The sequence below is a fragment of the Aotus nancymaae genome, unplaced genomic scaffold, assembly GCF_030222135.1.
Source record: "Aotus nancymaae isolate 86718 unplaced genomic scaffold, 86718_ANA_hifiasm-v0.15.2.pri h1tg000158l, whole genome shotgun sequence".
NCBI lineage: Eukaryota > Metazoa > Chordata > Mammalia > Primates > Aotidae > Aotus > Aotus nancymaae.
Window position 1 is genome coordinate 1870103 of NW_026988573.1, and position 18121 is coordinate 1888223.

General features: G+C 59.0%; 1 protein-coding gene across 4 annotated transcripts in view; it reads right to left on the reverse strand.

The window, feature by feature from the left end:
- The window catches only part of VAV2 (vav guanine nucleotide exchange factor 2), a 227217-nt gene extending 213996 nt beyond the window's left edge, over nucleotides 1–13221 (reverse strand). For 2 of the 4 annotated variants that reach the window (XM_064371734.1, XM_064371732.1), the window contains exon 1: nucleotides 12972–13221. In XM_064371734.1, the coding sequence (XP_064227804.1) occupies nucleotides 12972–13175 (204 nt within the window). In that variant the 5' untranslated portion in view covers nucleotides 13176–13221. The remainder of the gene's footprint in view (nucleotides 1–12971) is intronic. The other 2 variants (XM_064371733.1, XM_064371731.1) reach the window with 1 other exon arrangement.
- Nucleotides 13222–18121: the final 4900 nt, after the last annotated feature.

The window sequence follows — 18121 nt, forward strand, 5'->3', positions numbered from 1 at the left end:
GCCCTGTATTTGTTATGCTTGCTTCTTTTTGGATTCAGAAGCCAGTGTCTGTAGCTCCAGGCAGAGTCCCTCTGAACAAGAAGCTTCCAGAGACCAAAAATCAGGCACCTGAGCATGGGGCTTGCCCCGGTGAAGAAGGGGGCTCCTCAGGGCTGACTGGGGCAGGGCGGGGGCGCTCGCTGGGTTTAGGGTCTCCTCCAGCCAGCCCCTGACCCCAGTGTGAGAGCAGGCCTGAAGGTCCCGGAGCACCCACCGCAGCAGCATCGACTGAGCACACGCGGAGGGGCACTCAGGCCTCCAAAGAGCTTCCGTGCCTGGGGTGGGGGTGTCCTGGGATGGAGGGTCCTGGGGTTGGGGTGTCGGAGAGGCGACTCATGGCTCCACCCTGCAGGGATGGGGGGCACGTCAGCCAAGCACTTCCCACTTGCCAGGCACCTGGCTGAGAGCCAGGTCCCCAGCCAACCCCTGAGAGGGGCTTCTAGCCCCTCTGACAGAGGAGGTGGCAGGGCCCAGAGGTGCCACGGGACAGCCAGGACACGCTGAGGCAGAATCTGAACACGGGCGTTGGAGGGCTCAGTGCTGTGCCATCTCCACCCCAGAAAAGTGTCGGCCGCCCAATGCCCAACCACACGTGAGGCCAGGCCCGGAGCAGACGGGTCCCCAGGCAGGGGCTGAATGAGGACAGCTCAGCTTCCAGGGCAGCAGGAAGGAGCGACGCCGCAGCCATCCGGAACTCGGACAGAGGATGTTGACAGGCCGGGAGGATGAGCCGATGCAGACTTCCTGCCGCAGAGACACAGAGCCTGGAGGACAGGCAGCCAGGCGCTGACCCGGGCCCAGCCCCGCCTCCGGCCGTGTCGCGGAGCCCCGCCGCTGACCTCTGGCCCACAGGACCTCCTGCTGTCAGCCAGCTGACTTCGCCAGGGCCCCGAGCTCCCCAGCAGGCCCCAGCTGAACTCACTCAGTTGAAACAGCATTCGGGGAGCACAGGTGCCAGTGATGAGGGAAGGCGGTGCCAGCGGCACACCCTAACGCCCTGGCACCTGTCAGGGAGCCTACCAGTCACCTGAAGGCGGCCCTGCCTCCCGCCTGCCTTCTCTCTCATCCGAAAGTGCCATCTTCCTCTCTCCATTCATCCTCATTCTGTGGCCCGGAAAGCCAGCGACACCAGGACAGGGTTTCTGCCTCTCCTGCTCAATGCTAAGAGCGGTGCATGGCAAACAGAGTGCAGTGGAGGGCAGAGTGGAGGGAACACAGGCTGGGCCGCCAGCCACCCAGGAGCAGGAGGCCCAGGCCCGGAAGCCATATGGCCAGAGGGCAGAGCCAGTCAGCCCTGGGGCCATCTCTGGACTCCGGCACCTGGCACTCTATCTCCCCACCTCCCACCAACCCAAGGGCCCATTTTGCTGGTGGAGGGGTGGAGCGAATGGCACTCCAGAGGCCAGAGACGCGCCAGGGCTGGCACGGGGCCTCAACCCCCACACAGCTGTGTGACCTCCAGACTGGACCTGTCCCCTCCTTCATCCACTAACCGGGACAGAGCCGCCCCCACCTGGTGCCACGCAGGGTCTTCCAAGGACCAGAGGAGGTGCCAGTGCTGGGCAGTCCTGAAACAAATCCTCCCAGGACAGAGAAAGGGCGCATGTCAGGGCAGAGGGGCCCCGGACACGGGATCTTTCCCCAGGACACTGGGGTGCTGCCCCCGACCCTGACACCACAGAGGCTGATGACCACCCAGCTGCCCGGCCAGCCGTGGGGCATGGCCACCTCTCTGGAACCTTCTATCACACATCTCTCTGGGTCTCAGACTCATCATCTGCCGCAGGGAAACACCATCCCCTGAAAGGCAGAAGGAAGGACACTAAGCAGGTGGCCCGGTGCCAGCCAGGTCAAGCTCTGCAGTGAGCGGCGGCTGCTGCCTTCCGTCTCTAATCATCAGAGCTGCCGGCAAGCAGCTTCCTCTGCCCCAACTGCTGCCGGAACACGGATTTCAAAAACTGCAACACCCCTTCCAGCAATGATCTGGAATGAAGCCGTGTGGCAGTGCCGCCAGCCCTTGGCCACACAGAACCCTCTCTGTAGAACAGCTACCTGCCTCCAACCCTTAGCTACCAAAAGCCATCTACTTTTCAGGGCATCTCAAATGTCACCTCCTCCAGGAAGTTCTCCGCCATCACCCTGCTTCCAGGGATCTAAATACCACATTTGCTGAGGACTAGCATAGTCTGCTGTGGAACCGGCCAAGAGCAAAGCCTGCATGAGCCCCACCTCCCGCCCGGTCCAGCCCGGGAGGCCCTTGGGAGAAGCAGGAGACAGGGTGAGGGCCCTTCTTTGTCCCGGGTCACCAGCAGGTTCTTTCTCACCCATAGTCCTCCTGTGACTATTAGCAGCTCCCCTTCCCCATCTGAGACTTCGGCGTTGCAGGACCATCTGGTTCACCTGACTCTGCTCGCCCCAGAATGCCTCCTTCTGCAGACTAGCACCAGTCACCACAACCACATCCATACACCAGCGCGGTGGCCAGGTACGCCCAGCAGCACGCCCAGGGCTTCAGCTCCCGAGCAGCCAGAGGGGAGGAGAGGAGAGGCAGGCAGTGAGGCTGCAGCCCCGGAAGGAGAGCCACTCCCTCAGGCCACCCGCTGCACCCTGCTCTGATGCTGGGCGGGGGCAGGCCGTGGCGAGGGCCAATGCCCTCGCTGGGAGTGAGCCGCTGGGCTCGGGGTGAGGGTGCCGTGTCCTGACGTTCAGTGGGGCCTGCTGCAGGTAGAAATTGTGCTGGGCGCCAGGCACACACTTTTTGCACTAAATCTTTCCAAGAGGCCGGGAGCGGTGGCTCACGCCTATAATCCCAGCACTTTGGGAGGCTGAGGCGGGTGGATCATGAGGTCAAGAGATTGAGACCATCCTGGTCAACATGGTGAAACCCCGTCTCTACCAAAAATACAAAAATTGGCTGGGCATGGTGGCGCGCACCTGTGGTCCCAGCTGCTCGGAAGGCTGAGGCAGGAGAATTGCTTGAACCCAGGAGGCGGAGGTTGCAGTGAGCCGAGATCGTGCCATTGCACTCCAGCGTGAGTAACAAGAGTGAAACTCTGTCTCAAAAAAAAAAAAAAAAAAAAAAAAAGTCTTTCCAAGAGTCTACAAGGTGGCCACGGTCATCCCATTTCAGACAAGAGGCTGAGCTGGAGGGACGTGGCCACCATGAAGATTCTAAGCGTGGCCGAGCAGGCGAGTGTGGTCCCATTGCCACCCCTGAGGGTCGCTCGTCGCGTCTCCAAGCATTCCCAAGAATCTCTTTATGGCAGTGTCCTTCCAGACACGAGCAGCCCGGCCTCCATCAGGAGCAAAGGCCCCTCTATACTGCCCCAAGGGCGGGGGTGGGGGTCCCGGAGGTGCTCAGCCCGCCTCCTGGCACAAAGAGGGCCTGGGAGAAAGCTTTGCTCTTACTGAGCACTTCCTGTTTGGCCCCTACCAAGGGCTTTCGATACAAATCAAACAGTCAATGCAACCAGCTGTGTGGACCGGAAGGGGAAAGCCCTTATCAGGGACCCGAGCGGGCCTGGGAGCAGGAGAGGCTGCCAGGACAGGCCTCTAAGCAGACAGCAGCAGTGAGCCAGGCGAAGTTTCCCTACAGGGAACTGCAGGGGAAAGGCCCTGAGCTGGGAGGCACAGAAAGGTGGCCGGTGTGGCTGAAGCTGGGGCACCAAGGGCCAGGGAGACTCAACGGAGGCAACACCAGGCAGGGCTGGTGCCTCCAGGGCAGTAGCGCCAAATCGTGTGTGGCTGCAGCACACGTGGCCAGGCCAGGCTAGCAGCACAGGAGGCCGCAAGAGGGAAACCTAGGACAGGGCTCGGCAGACTGTGGCTGCCGCCTGGTTTCGTAGGGCCCGCCGCCTGGTTTCGTAGGGCCCGCCGCCTGGTTTCGCGGGGCCCGCTGCCTGGTTCTGCACATCTGCAAGCCAAGAAAAGGTTGTTACATTTTTAAATGGTTGAGCAAGGTGGAGGAGGAAGCATAAGAATAATATTTCACGATAATGTGAAAATTATATACATTTCAAATTTCATTCTACAAAAATAAATGTGACTGGCACACAGCCGTGCTCCTCCGCTCACAGGCCAGCCAGGGCCGCCTTCACGCTGCACGGGCAGAGTTGCCTAGTCGTGACAGACACCGTCTGGCTCACAAAACCTAAAATATTTACTATCCATCCCTGCACTGGAACATCTGCCGCCGCCAACTCTCAGAGAGAGACGGCAGTGGCCAGGCTGGGACACCAGGAAGGAAGGAGATGACCTCAGGGGGCAGTCAGGAGGGAGGCCTGCTAGGGCCTCAGCTGGGGACTCGGGTCTGGGCCTCTGCGTAAAGCCAGGGTCTCCCACACTGGCCCCACCAGGTTGCCAACGCTGTCCTGGGAATCCCACCCCTCAAACTGGGAAGCCACAGCCCACAGACATCGCCAGGACACAGGGACGGACATGTGTCCCCACAGGTCTCAAAAGAGGGCATCACACTGCCCACCACCCAGGCCAGGACCAGCATCCTACCAGAAAGTGCGGGAAGATTTCCTCCAGGGAGGAGACATCGCATGCCCCGGGTCTCATGGCAAGAAAGGGCTCAACAGAAGTTCGGGGGTAGAGCAGATGGTCACCCACGCCTGGCCCAGCACAAGGTCCCGCCTCCAAGACTCCACCGCCCTGATCCTGGGGCCCCAACCCATCTCCAAGGCCCAAACCACAGGCAGATTCGGGTCACTGCTCACGGTGGCCTCCACACCTCACACCCAGCATCTCCCTCTATGCCCCGTCTCATCCTGGCCCACGCCAAAGCCAGGCTTTTTGCCATCACAACACTCAGTACAGAACGCTCTCTCTCTTCACCAACGCCAGGTTATGCCCTCCTTGTGCTCCAGGGTCCTTCCTGCTGACCCCAGGCCCGAGCCTGGGATTCTGCTCAGCACAGCCTTCAAGCGCCACTCCCAGTCAGTCCCTGTCACTAACAGTCAGGGCTCCCGCCCCAGTCCTACCCCGTGCTCCCCGGCCGCTGCCAGCAGGAACAGCAGTGCTCACAAGATGAGGGTTTGGCACCTCGTTTTCCTTACTGTCCCCACACGGAGTCTTTCCAGATATACTTCCTAATCTCCTGCATTTTAATACTGCAGATGCACTGTCTCTGCGGGTTTTTTGTTTTTTCTTTTCTTTTCTTTTTTTGAGATGGAGGCTCGCTCTGATGCCCAGGTTGGAGCGCATGGCACAATCTCAGCTCACTGCAATCTCCACCTCCTGCCTCAGCCTCCTGACTAGCTGGGAATACAGGAGCGTGCCACCACGTCCAGCTAATTTTTTTTAATTTTTACTAGAGACAGGGTTTCCCCGTGTTAGCCAGGATGGTCTCAATCTCCTGACCTCATGATCCACCCACCTCAGCCTCTCAAAGTGCTGAGATTACAGGCATAATCCACTGTGCCTGGCCTGTTTTATTTTTTTGTTTTTGAGATGGAATCTTACTCTGTCGCCCCGGCTGGAGTGCAGTGGCGTGATCTCAGCTTACTGCAACCTCCGCCTCCCGGGTTCCAGCGATTATCCTGCCTCAGTCTCCCAAGTAGCTGGAATTACAAGTGTGCACCACCACACTGGCTAATTTTTTGTATTTTTAGTAAAAACGGGTTTTCACCATGTTGACCACTCCTGACCTCAGGCGATCTGCCCACCTCGGCCTCCCAAAGTGCTGGGCTTACAGACGTGAGGCACCGTGCCCGGCCTGTCTCTGTGTTTTGTGTGGCTTGCACACCTGTAGTTTATTCGTGAAAATAAGATTTCTGCTGACTGCAGTGGCTCACGCCTATAATCCCAATACTTTGGGACACCAAGGCATGAGGATCGCTTGAGCCCAGGAGTTCAAGACAGGCCCGGGCAAGACAGCAAGCTCTCATCTCTACAAGAAATTAAAACCTTAGCTGGGCACGGCGGCACGTGCCTGTAGTCCCAGCTACTTGAGAGACTGGAGCGAGAGGATCCCTTGAGCCCAGGAGTTTGAGGCTGCAGTGAGCCATGATCACACCACTGCTCTTCAGTCTGGATAACAGAGTGAGACCCTGTCTCTAAAAGTAATCAATATTAATAATGTATCTTTATCCCCAAAGATTTGATTTTTGCTCCCTCGGGAGCAGTAATGTCTCTGTTGAAAATGCATAGGTGGGCTGGGCGCGGTGGCTCACCCCTGTAATCCCAGCACTTTGGGAGCCCGAGGAGAGCAGATCACCTGAGGCTGGGAGTTCAAGACCAGCCTGACCAACACAGTGAAACCCTGTCTCTACTAAAACCCCCAAAAATTAGCCAGGCATGGTGGTGTATGCCTGTAGTCCCAGCTACTCAGGAGGCCGAGGCAGGAGAATTGCTCAAGGCCGGGAGGCAGAGGTTGCAGTGAACCGAGATTATGCCACCGCACTCCAGCCTGGGTGACAGAGCAAGACTCCATCTACCAATAACACCAACAAAAAAATGCATAGGTTACCAGCGTGGCGAATGCGGCAAGACCTCATCTCTACTACAAATACAAACATTAGCCAGGAGTGGTGGCACAAGCCTGTAGTCCCAGCTGCTCAGGAGGCTGAGGCAGGATAATTACTTGAACCCGGGAGGCAAAGGCTGCAATGAGCCAAGGTTGCACCACTGCATTCCAGCCTGGGCGACTGAGGGAGGCCCTGTCTAAAAAAAAAAAAAAATCACCAGTTAAGTAAAATATATTATTATAATTAGTGCTACACATTTCTTTTTGCTTTTTTGTTGCAACCACCAAAATTCTATAAATATTGATGTGGCTTACGTTATATTTTTATCTGGCAGCACTGATATAGACAGAAAACACCCATATACACACGTCAACATGTATAGACACATATGGATACAGAGACACATACACAGATACCACACACACACATTCCCCAGGTGTGAACACGGAGAGCACCTGGAAGCAGGAACACCCCAGCAGCTCTGAGCACACCTCACCCGATCTTGCTTTTTTTTTTTTGATACAGAATCTCACTCTGTCACCCAAGCTGGAGTGCAATGGCATGATCACAGGCCATTACAATCTCCACCTCCCCGGTTCAAGCAATTCTGCCTCAACCTCCCGAGTAGCTGGAACTACAGGAATGTGCCACCACACCCAACTAATTTTTGTATTTTATTTTTAGTAGAGATGGAGTTGCACCATGTTGAGCAGGCTGGTCTTGAACTCCTGACCTCAAATGATCTGCCCGCCTAGGCCTCCCAAAGTGCTGGGATTACAGGTGTGAGCCACCCCAGCCGGCCGCGATCTTGCCTTCTAAATACCCGTCTCCACTAGAGCTCCTCGGACAAACAGCTGATTCCTAAGCTGGGACAATGACAACGCAGGGGGGTCTGGAACATCTTGTGCCAGAGAGTCAGGCACAGGACTCACATGTCCTCTGCAGCTTAGAGAACGAGGAGGAGGAGTCGAAGACACAGGCAGCCCGGTGTGACACGGTTCCCACTGGTCAAACCTGAGACTCTACGAGCATCAGCGTAAGTAATGATGGTAACAGGTTACAGGCATGGAATAAAATAGGAAACTATATGTAATCCAAACTGGAAACATGGCAGGAAGGGACGGAATGAGAGAGGGACGGAGGGAAAAGAAAAGCAGAGATGGGATGAGAAGAAGAGGAAGAAAAGAGAGAGATTACCAGGGAAGGACAAAGAAAGGAAGGAAAGGAGGGAGAAAAGAAGCAAGTGTCAAGATACGGATACTGACTCAAAGTATCTTCTTTAAAGATGTGTTCCATTGCACTCCAGCCTGGGTAATGAGAGCGAAACTCCGTCCCCCACCCAAAAAAAAAAAAAAAAAAAGTGTTAACAGCAAAGGGAAACAAAGTAACTTTACAGTGAAATCAAGCAAACTCCACCTTAGCAGAGAAACTACACACATCACTCTCACTAGGGCACATCAAGCCCAGCGTCACCCGCTAGTTGGAGGCGAGAAGGATGCCACGTGGAGGCTGTGCTGGGCCCCTACAGGTGCGTGGCCTGACCCTGCAAATGGGGGAACATTCTGTAACCAGAGGAGGCTGTAACCTTCCAGAGTCAAGGTCGTTAACATCAAAGAAAGGCTGAGTAACAGCACCAGGCTGACGGAGAGGGTCGCGAGGCTGCTCTGTGCTGTGAAGGGCATATGCTGGGACAATTGTGGAAAAGTGGCCGGGTCACGGATTGCTGCCATTTGCTGGATGGAGACAGCGGTGCTGTGGTCACAGAGGAGAATGTCTTTGTTTGTGTTTTGGACCTCAGCCGCACCAGCCAAGCCCCTTCTGCTGGCACCGGGAGCCCTTCGGGGCTTCCATGTGGCTTTTCAGTCACCAAGCACCTCATCAACATCCGATGGGGTCCTTGTGTGACCAGAAGCTTCATGACAGCGGGGACAGCCCCAGCCTGTTCTCCCTCCCTCGCAGGCACAAAGCCCGTGTGGCACGTGGCAGGGATTCAGGAATTATTCCTCAAATGAAGGCACAGAGGGACAAAGGGGCAAATGAACAGAGGGACGCCGGGTTCCGAGGGACCCACAGAGGAGCAAGCCCAGCCGTGGCCCTGCCTTGGAGGGGCGCAGACCTGGAGGAGGGCAGCCACATGAAGGTGCTCCAGAAATACTCGGTCTCTCGTCAGGATCACCCTTCACACCCTCCAGCTGCCTGGCCGCTGAGTTTTGCAGAACGAGCAACAAAGGTACCATGTAATGAAACAAAGCGTGGAGAGAACGAGGCCAGAGAGACGTCTGGGGCACTGGGGGCTGAGACTGAGGCTCGAAGCACATGCAGGACAGGGTGGGAACAGGGTGAAACCCAAGGAGGCTGCCAAGGGGAGGCAGCCCCTACACCAGCTCCTACTTGAAGAACCGGGCTAGAAGGAGAGGTCGTCTTCCAGCAAGGGCACGGCTCATGACTGCACACATAGAAAAGGCCCCGGAGGGGGGTGCCAAAAACGTCTCCAGGCTAGCGTGTCCCGGGAAGAGGCAGGGAGCGGGGGGTTGAGGTGGAGGTGGGAGGCAAGCTCTGGCACACCGGGACCAAGCCGCTGCATGGTGTCCCAGCAATGGCTCCCTGATCTGTTTTATGGCGAGGAGGTCACCAGGGTGACGTGGGCAAGTCAGAGGCTGGGCGGGTGGTGCCCTAATGGTGCAAACTGCGGATGCTGGCACAGGCAACCTCAGGACCTCCCGACCGAAGCTGCTCCGGACATACCCGGTCTCTTGTTAGGGTCGGCATATTGTGGCAATTAGTTTAATTAAACCCACGGGGCTTCCAGACACTTTGGCTAAAAAATAAAATAAAGTAGATCCTGCCAGCTTGAGAGGAGATGAGCGAGTGGGCAACAGGGATCTCTGTGGCCACCTCCGAGTCCCCGGCTCTGCACACAGCAGATGCTGCATAAATGCACATTGGTATGACGCTCCATCAGGGCAAACAATCCTGCCTAGATTAAGCTCAACGTGGGAGGGGTGCCCCAAGTCCTCTGAAACGAGGGTGCCACCGTGAGAAGCCAGGGGAAATTCTGGAAGGAAGGAACGTCATAGAGCCCTCCAGGCCAGACATGTCAGGACTGGCAGGGAGGTGGGAGACTCTCCCCAGTGTGCTCTCAAGGGGCCCTGCAACTCACCAGCCAGGGATCACAGGCCCCTACCCCCAGCCCCAGCCACCCCATGAAAACAGACACGCACCGTGACAACCCAAGAAGGAGGCCGGGACATGTCTCAGAGTCCGCAAGACAGCAGCTTAGGAACGGCCGAAGTCACCATCTGTTTAAACAGTCCTGGGAGGGAGACTGCAATCCCTGTGTTGGTTTTGCCGCTTACTGATCTGGGTGAGAGGCAGTGGTGGGTTGGGGGCAGCGGGGAGTCACTCAAGCCCTCTGAACCTTGACGGCCTCACCTACCAAACACAGGCGGCACCCCCCACCTAGCGTTGTGCTTGGCCCACAGCAGGGCAGGTAAGAAAGGGCAGATGCGACTTTTCCACGACCCAAACCACGATGGGTGAAGATGAGATCTTCCCTCCCTCATCCTCACCCCTTAAGAAATGTGAGTTTCGGCCAGGCATGGTGGCTCACGCCTGTAAACCCAGCACTTTGGGAGGCCGAGGCCAGGGGATCACCTGAGGCTGGGAGTTCGAAACCAGCCTGGCTAACATGCAGAAACCCCATCTCTACTAAAAATACAAAATTAGCCGGATATAGTGATGCATGCCTGTAATATGAGCTACTTGGGAGGCTGAGGCAGGAGAATCACTTGAACCTGGGAGTCAGAGGTTGGGGTGAGCCAATATCGCGCCATTGCACTCCAGCCTGGGCTACAAGAGCGAAATTTCGTCTCAAAAAAAATACAAAAAATTAGCCGGGTGTGGTGGCAGGCGCCTGTAATCCCAGCTACTCAGGAGGCTGAGGCAGGAGAATTGCTTGAATCCAGGAGGTAGAGTTTGCAGTGAGTTGAGATCGCACCACTGCATTCCAGCCTAGGCCACAGAGCAAGACTCTGTCTGGAAAAAAAAAAAAAATAGCTGAGCATGGTGGTGCACACCTGTAGCTCCAGCTACTCAGGAGGCTGAGGCAGGCAAATCGCTTGAACCCGGAAGGTGGAGGTTGCATTGAGCCGAGACGGCGACACCACACTCCAGACAGAGAAAGATTCCGTCTCAAAAAAAAAAGGAAAGAAAGAAATGTGAGTTTCCCAGATAACAGACAGCAGCCAGACAGAGAAATGAAGTCCTTCTCCCAACCCCTATGCAGCCAGACGAGGTAAAGCGGTTTCTCCACGTGTGAATGTGCAGATGGGGCCGTCACAGCCAATGTGAGGCTTAAGGGAGCACCTGCAGCTGTCCCTGTGCAGACAACAGCCATACCAAAGGTGGTCCACCCTCCACGAGACAGAGGAGTGGAGGACGAGCTTGCCCTCAGCTACACAGGGCAAAACGTGCCAGGGGCCAGGTGATGTTCATTTTCCGGGCACTGTGCTAAGGGCGTGCCTTCTGTGCCTGCCTTCAGCAAATCCTCCAGCATGGTTAAGAGGGAACTGCTATGACTCTTCTCATGACACAAATGGGGAAACTGAGGCACTGGAGGTCATCACCTACCTGGGATGGGACAGTACCAGGATTCAGTCAGAGCCCAGAGCCACACAGACACATACTCATCTGGGCCTCCTACCGCCCAGGCCCCTAGACATCCTCTACCAGCCCAGCTGCAGGCTCCCTAGACACCCCTCCACCGACCCGACAGCAGGGCTCAAGGGGCCTGTGTTAGGGTCAGTACTGCTGCCTGGCCGATGGTTCCAGAGACTCGAACTTCCAGTGCAGGGGCTGAGCCAAGCCACCTGCCACAGCCAGGGCCCCCCACCTCTTCCCATCTTCCCAAACCACAGCGGGGCGAGTCCACCAGGCAAGGCTGGCTTCCTCCCAAGCCTCCTCTGTGCTGACCCAGCTGCCCTGCCTCTGCCCTGAACCACAGCCTGCAAGCAGCCGTGAATCCAGCTGGAGCAAGTCAGCCTGGGCAGCCCCTGCAACTCATATCAAAGGCCACTGCATTGGTTCGAGGCCCAGCCCTGCTCCCCACAGCTGCCCATCTCCGCAGTTTCTCCCACCAGAAGATGGAGTCGACTTCCCAGTCCCAGTGGGGCTGAGAACAGGTGAGAGGGCAGATCTGGGGAAGCCCTCTGCAGCCGTGACCGCCACCCCTGCCACTCAAACCTGACACTGCAGAAAGAGGGGCTGGCTCCAGGGAGGTCCCTGAGGGCTCCTGCTGAGCCGGCCCTGGCACTCCTGGGTAATTGGGTAATCATCATGCAGTGGGAGGGCGGCGTTCCCCTCAGGGCTGGCCTTTGTCGGCGCCCCCAACTCAGCAGAGAAGGCCCAGTCTCCTACGAAACGCAGTCACCGCCAAAGGGCAGTGGCCTCCCAGCCCAGCCTGGAACGGTTGGTGACTCACTCTCCCTCCTTCCCGGGCACCACGTCCCACTGGTGAATGGTCCCTGTCCACGTGGAGTTGCTGCGTGCATTGAGGAGCGGCCGAGCCCACTGGAGGGTCGCACCTCGTAGGTGCTGGCTGGACCCGGCTGGCACTCCCTCTGCCTCCCCCCACCTCTTCTAAGCTGCTCCTGATAAGGATTCCGAGACCCCCAGAGGACAGGACGGAAGCCTCGATTCTGCTCAAGTCTTAACCAAGTTCCCTTTAAGAGGCCAAGAAAAGCAGCTCCGTTCAGCGGGGCAGACATTTTCCTGCCTGGCCCTGCGGCCGCACGCGTGCCTCCGCCGCGACAAAGGCCACCCTCAGCACCCGACGGAGGGGCGGGGGTGTTGGTGAAGCGAAGGGGGCCCCGACTGGCGCCAAGTGGTCCGGCCCCGGGGATCCTCGACGCGGCCCGACCCGAACCCGGGTCCTGAAAGGCGGAGGCCGGCGAGGGGGCGGTGCCCGGGGCGCACCGGCTCCCTCTGGCCCCGAGGGCTCCCGGCCCGCGCCCCTCCCGAGCCCTGCAGCCGCGCCCCGGGCAGGCGCAGAGATCGCGCCCGCTCTTCCTCCGGAGTCCGGTCGGCAGGCGCGAGGCCCGAGGATGCGCCCCACGAGGCGCACACCGGGCTCGGCAGCCTCCCTGGGGACGGAGGGGACACGCGCAGGGCCCGGACGCCGGAGTCTCCCCCATCCCGGGCGGCGCAGACCGCGGAACCGGCGCACCCGGGACCCGAGCAGTGCCCGCGGGCGGCGGCGGCGCGTCCCGGGCTGGAGGGACTTTGCCAACTTCGCGCCTCCCGAGGTCGCGGGTCCAAGGCCGGGGGTCCCGCCCTCCCTCCATCGCCCCTCCCGCCGCCTGCCCGCGTCCCCGAGCCCGGCCGCCCCAGCCCCCGCGTTCCGTCCGCGCGTCCGGCAGCGCGACAGCCGAAGCCCGGGGCCCTCCCGCCGCGCCGGGCGCTCACCTGGGACATCTGCGGCCGGAAGTTGATGTCCTTGAGGTCGATGGAGCCGGGGGAGAGGTTGTGCAGCAGCTGGCACAGGAGCACCCCGTCGCGCAGCGCCTGCGCCAGGTCGAAGACCACGGCCGAGGGCCACACCACCCGGTGGTTGGGCGGCAGGACCTTGCAGTCGATGAGCCAGCGGCCGCACTGCCGCCACTGCTCCATGGCGCCCGCGGTCCCGACCGGCTCAGGGCAGCGCGCGAGCCAAAGTGCGGCGGCCGCGGGGCATCCCGCCCGCTCGCGCGGGGCTCGGGGCCGGGGCGGGGCTTCGTGCGGGCGGCCCCGGGTCCCCGCTGCGCCGCCGCGCGTCCCCTCCTCTTCCTCCTCCTCCTCCTCCTTCTTCCCGGGCTGCTCTCGGGCCGCCGCTCCCGCCCACGTGCGGCCCGCGGGGCGGGCCGGGGCAGCGCGCCGGACCCCCGCTTCACACACACGCACGCCCGCGGGCCCCGGGCCGGGCTCCACGCCGCCAACCGCCACAGCGCTCCCCGATCCCCGCCGCCGGGCGCCGCATTCTGCGCTCGGGGCGCCCCGCGGCCGCCGCTGCTCCTGCCCCGCCCGAGACAAAGGCCCGGCGGGGTCGCTCGCTCCGCGCGTCCCGGGCCTGGGGCGCCCGCGTCGCCGCCGCTTTGTTCGCCCCGCTCGAGGTCTCCGCGCCCGGCGCTGCGACTAGACGACTCCGCGGCTCCCGTGCTCCGGGGCGCCGGGGGCGCAGGGGGCGCGGCCACGGCCGGGCGGGGCAGGGGCGGGGCCGGAGCACTCGCCTGGCACCTCCCCGCGTCCCAAGCGCCGCCCTCCCCCCCCCACTTCCTGCCCCGAGACCGCCCGCCAAAGTTGCGGTGGGCGGGGGCTGCGGCGCAAGCACTGGTCCCGCCGACTTTCTCCGAGGGCGCCTGGACTTTGGGGCGCCCTTCTCCCTGGGTGAGCGACCTCGCCCGTGGAGTGATGGCCGGGCGTCCCTCCCGGGTGCCTTTGGACCTCTGTGGAGGTCAGGAGGTGGCCCCTGTCGCGCTGGGCGCCCTCGCGTGGCGGTTCGGAAAGGACAGACTCGGGAGGGGGCCCCCGGGCTGGGCCGAAGCTTCCTGAGCCCCCTTGGGCCATCAAGCCGCTCCAGCGGGATACCCGAGGCTGAGGCTGAAGGCGCGCCGGCCCAGGATCCCCAGAGCCCTCTTCCTGGCCGGGGGCCCGCAGGAAGACCCCCGACCCTGCACAAAGGCCAGGATTCCGCAGCGTTTGGCCCAGAGTCCTGGCCACTCGCAGCTGCCCAGCGGGCAGTTCTTGGCGTCCAGGGCGGAATCTGTGACCCAAGTGAGAGCGGGAAGGTGCTCTCTGGCCCAGGGTCGCAGCCGGACCCCATGAGAATCCGCCCCATCTCCCTTCTGGGCCACACCCTGGGTGGTGGGGACGAGTTCTGTCCAGCTGGCTACGTGTGACGGTGGGAGGGGCTTCAAGGACATAAACAGATTCTGCAATTGAAATTATATGGATCCTGGCTCAGCTACGGGGAACCGCGGGTTTTCACTGCTGATTCACTGGGGGACACCGGGCAAGTCCAAGCCCTTCTCTGAGACCTGCTCAGCCCCGGAGGCTAGGTGCGGTTTCTGAGGGCTCCCACCCTGGACTCCGGTGGAACCCTGGGCCTGTACAAGCCGGGACAGCACTGGGCAGCACTCCCGGACCCCTTAACCCCTGTCTTCCCGGTGCAGGGGCCAGAACGGGGGTATGCGAGCCCAGAGAGGGTCCCCTGGGCCCAGGGCCTCCAATGGGGGTCCTGTCCCGGGAATTGGCCTCTGCAGAGAGTCACACTTTGCGCCTTCTCCACTTGAGGTGGAAGCAGGGCGTCCCAGATTAGGGTCTGGCCCACACAGAGAGGTCAGGAAGGAGCTGGCCCCTATAGCAGTAAACTCAGGCCAGGTGACAGGTGAGCCTGCTGCTCCTGTCTCTTGCCTTTCCCTGCGGAAGCAGCAGTGGGCATCTTTAGGGCAAGCAGGAGAGCCTTCCTCACCAGAGGAAGATGGGGCAGCAGGTGGACCCATCAGCATCTCCCTAAGAAATCAGAAAGCCGAGAGTGGAACCTGAGCCCGCCCCTCCAGCACCATCTGAGATGAGCCCGTCCCTCCAGCACCATCTGAGAGCCCCCACTGATGCCTCCTCGTGCAAAGCCTCATCCCCTCGGCTGTAGAGTGGGGAGACTCTGCCTCTCCTGCCGGACAAATTATCCAGAGGCTTCCCACGGTCCTGGGACAGAAAGGGCTCCGAGAGGAAGAGCTACCGGCTCTCCCAACCCCTCTCCTGGAGTACAGCACAGCGATGCATCACGTGTCTGCTTCCCCAGGCAGCCCCCTCAGCAAGAAGGGGGCGTCTGTCCTCACTATCCTCTGCCTGCCTGCTCTGGCCAAGAGCTGTCTGGGACCCAGGCAGCTGCCTGCCAACAATGCCATGGGCACCTGCTGCCCCCTGGTGGTACTGTCACTACCGGGCACCCGGCTGCACCCAGGCGGGGCTGCACGGAAAATCTGGGGTTGAGCCTTGAGAAGAGCCTAGTCAGGAGACACAGACCTCACACGGTGGCCCTGAGCCACTCAGGCATCCCTGGTTCCCAAGTCCTGATCAGCATAGTGGGGACACTCACTGGCCCTGTAAGTGTGAGTGAATCCTTGGAGGATCTGAGGGCAGGATAGATGTGAATGAATAAAAGCTTGGTGGGTCCGGGCGCAGCAGCTCACACCTGTAATCCCAGCACTTTGAGAGGCTCAGGCGGACAGATGGCTTGAGTCCAGGAGTTTAAGACCAGCCTGGGCGACAAAGTAGGGCCCTGTCTCAAAAATAAAAGGTAAAGAAAACAGGGCAGGAACTCTGTTTGGAACCTTTAGCATGGGGGTAATGAGCAGGTCGCAATTGCGTCGACTCAAGGCACATGCTGGGAAGACTAACAGAGGGGACGCTGTTCCGGAAGATCCTCGTCCGCTTGGACTCAGGACTCCCTCCAGGACTGCCTGCCGCACACCTCCAGGGGGCGAGAGTTCTGTCGCACCCCGGAGATGGGCTCCGGGGGGAGCTGCATACACAGACTGCCAGTGCTCACCCGCCAGTCCAGCTGAGTCGATGAAACCAGGGAGTGAGAAGTGCCAGCAAGGACCACATACCCCAAGTATGGGGGAAGTTCACAGGCGCTGCAGGAGGGCACGAGGCGGGGCACACCCGGGGAGGAGGTGTCAAGGCTTCCAGGAGAAACCGAGGCTTGAGTTGACAACCAAAGATGGAGCCTGGTTGTGCTGACTGGGAGAGGGTGACCTGGAAGATGGAGGGACAGGCACGGGAGAACTAGGTCGGCCTGGACTGGGGCTTGGGCAGGAGTTGATTTTTAAACCACAAAGGAATTAAGTGTTGCCATGACCTCAGGCATTGACCAATAAACCGCAGTGTCCTTCTGAGTTCCTCTCCCGTTCTCCCTGGCAGCCACGTGGCGGCGAGTACCAGCAGTTCACCTTCGTGTTCTGTCCAGCTCTGCCCGCTCCTGTCCTGCCGCCACCAAGCCCAGGCCCCCTCTCCTTGGACACACTTCCACCCTTCCACCTGTCCTCTGCAGCCAGCAAGGACCCAGTCAGCCCTCAGTGACAGCCTGTCTCTCTTCTGCACAGATGGGCACTCTCTGGGCGTCTGCCTCGCTGGAGGTAAAATCCAGCAAATCACTAGAACTATGATTTTTATCTTATTTAAGATGGAGTCACGCTCTGTCACCCAGGCTTGAGTGCAGTGGTGCAATCTCGGCTCACTACAACCTCCGCCTCCTGGGTTCAAGTGATTCTCCTGCCTCAGCCTCCTGAGTAGCTGGGATTACAGGCACCCACCACCGCGCACGGCTAATTTTGGTAGTTTTAGTAGAGATGAGGTTTCACCATGTTGGTGAGGCTGGTCTCAAACTCTTGACCTCGTGAACCACCCACCTCAGCCTCCCAAAGTATTGGGATTACAAGCGTAAGCCACCATGCCTGGGTATAACTATGATTTTTAAATCCAATATATTATTATTATTTTTTAATCCAATACGTTCTTTCAGAGAAGCCACAGATGTGTTAAACTGATCTGGAGGCAGCTTATAAAAGTCACTGTAGCCCGGCGCAGTGGCTCACGCTTGTAATCCTAGCACTTTGGGAGGCCAAGGCAGGCAAATCATGAGGTCAGGAGTTCGAGACCAGCCTGGCCAAATGGTGAAACCCCGTCTCTACTAAAAATACAAAAAAATTAGTTGGGTATAGTGGCGAGCGCCTGTAATCCCAACTACTCAGGAAGACAGAAGGCAGAGGTTGCAGTGAGCAGAGATCGTGCCACTGCACTCCAGCCCGGGCAACCGTGCAAGACTCCATCTCAAAAAAAAAAAAAAAAGGGCAATGTAATCAGAGGCTGGATGTGGTGGCTCACGCCTTTAATCCCAGCACTTTGGGAGGCTGAGGCGAGCAGATCCCTTGAGTTCAGGAGTTCAAGACCAGGCTGGGCAACATGGTGAAACACTCTCCACCAAAATACAAAAATTAGCCTAGCGCGGAGGTGCACGCCTGTAGTCCCAGCTACTTGGGAGGCTGAGGTGAGAGGATCACTTGAGCCCAGAAGCAGAGATTGCACCAAGTCGAGAGCGTACCGCTACACTCCAGCCTGGCTGACAGAGTGAGACCCCGTCTCAAAGAAACAATAAAAGGCAATATAATCTTATTTATTGACTTGGGGCACACTTTAACACTATTGCTATGTGAATGGATGTTATACTACATAAGATTGCACTTACAGGGCTGGGTGCAGCGGCTCACGCCTGTAATCTCAGCACTTTTGAAGGCCGAGGCAGGCGGATCACCTGAGACCGGGAGTTCGAGACCAGTCTGACCAATGTGGAGAAACCCCGTCTCTACTAAAAATACAAAATTAGCTGGGTGTGATGGTGCATGCCTATAATCCCAGCTACTTAGGAGGCTGAGGCTGGAGAATCGCTTGAACCCAGGAGGCAGAGGTTGCAGTGAGCTGAGATCACCCCATTGCACTCCACTCCAGCCCCGGCGACAAGAGTAAGACTTATCTCAAAAAAAAAAAAAAAAAAAAAAAAAGATTGCACTTACATCACA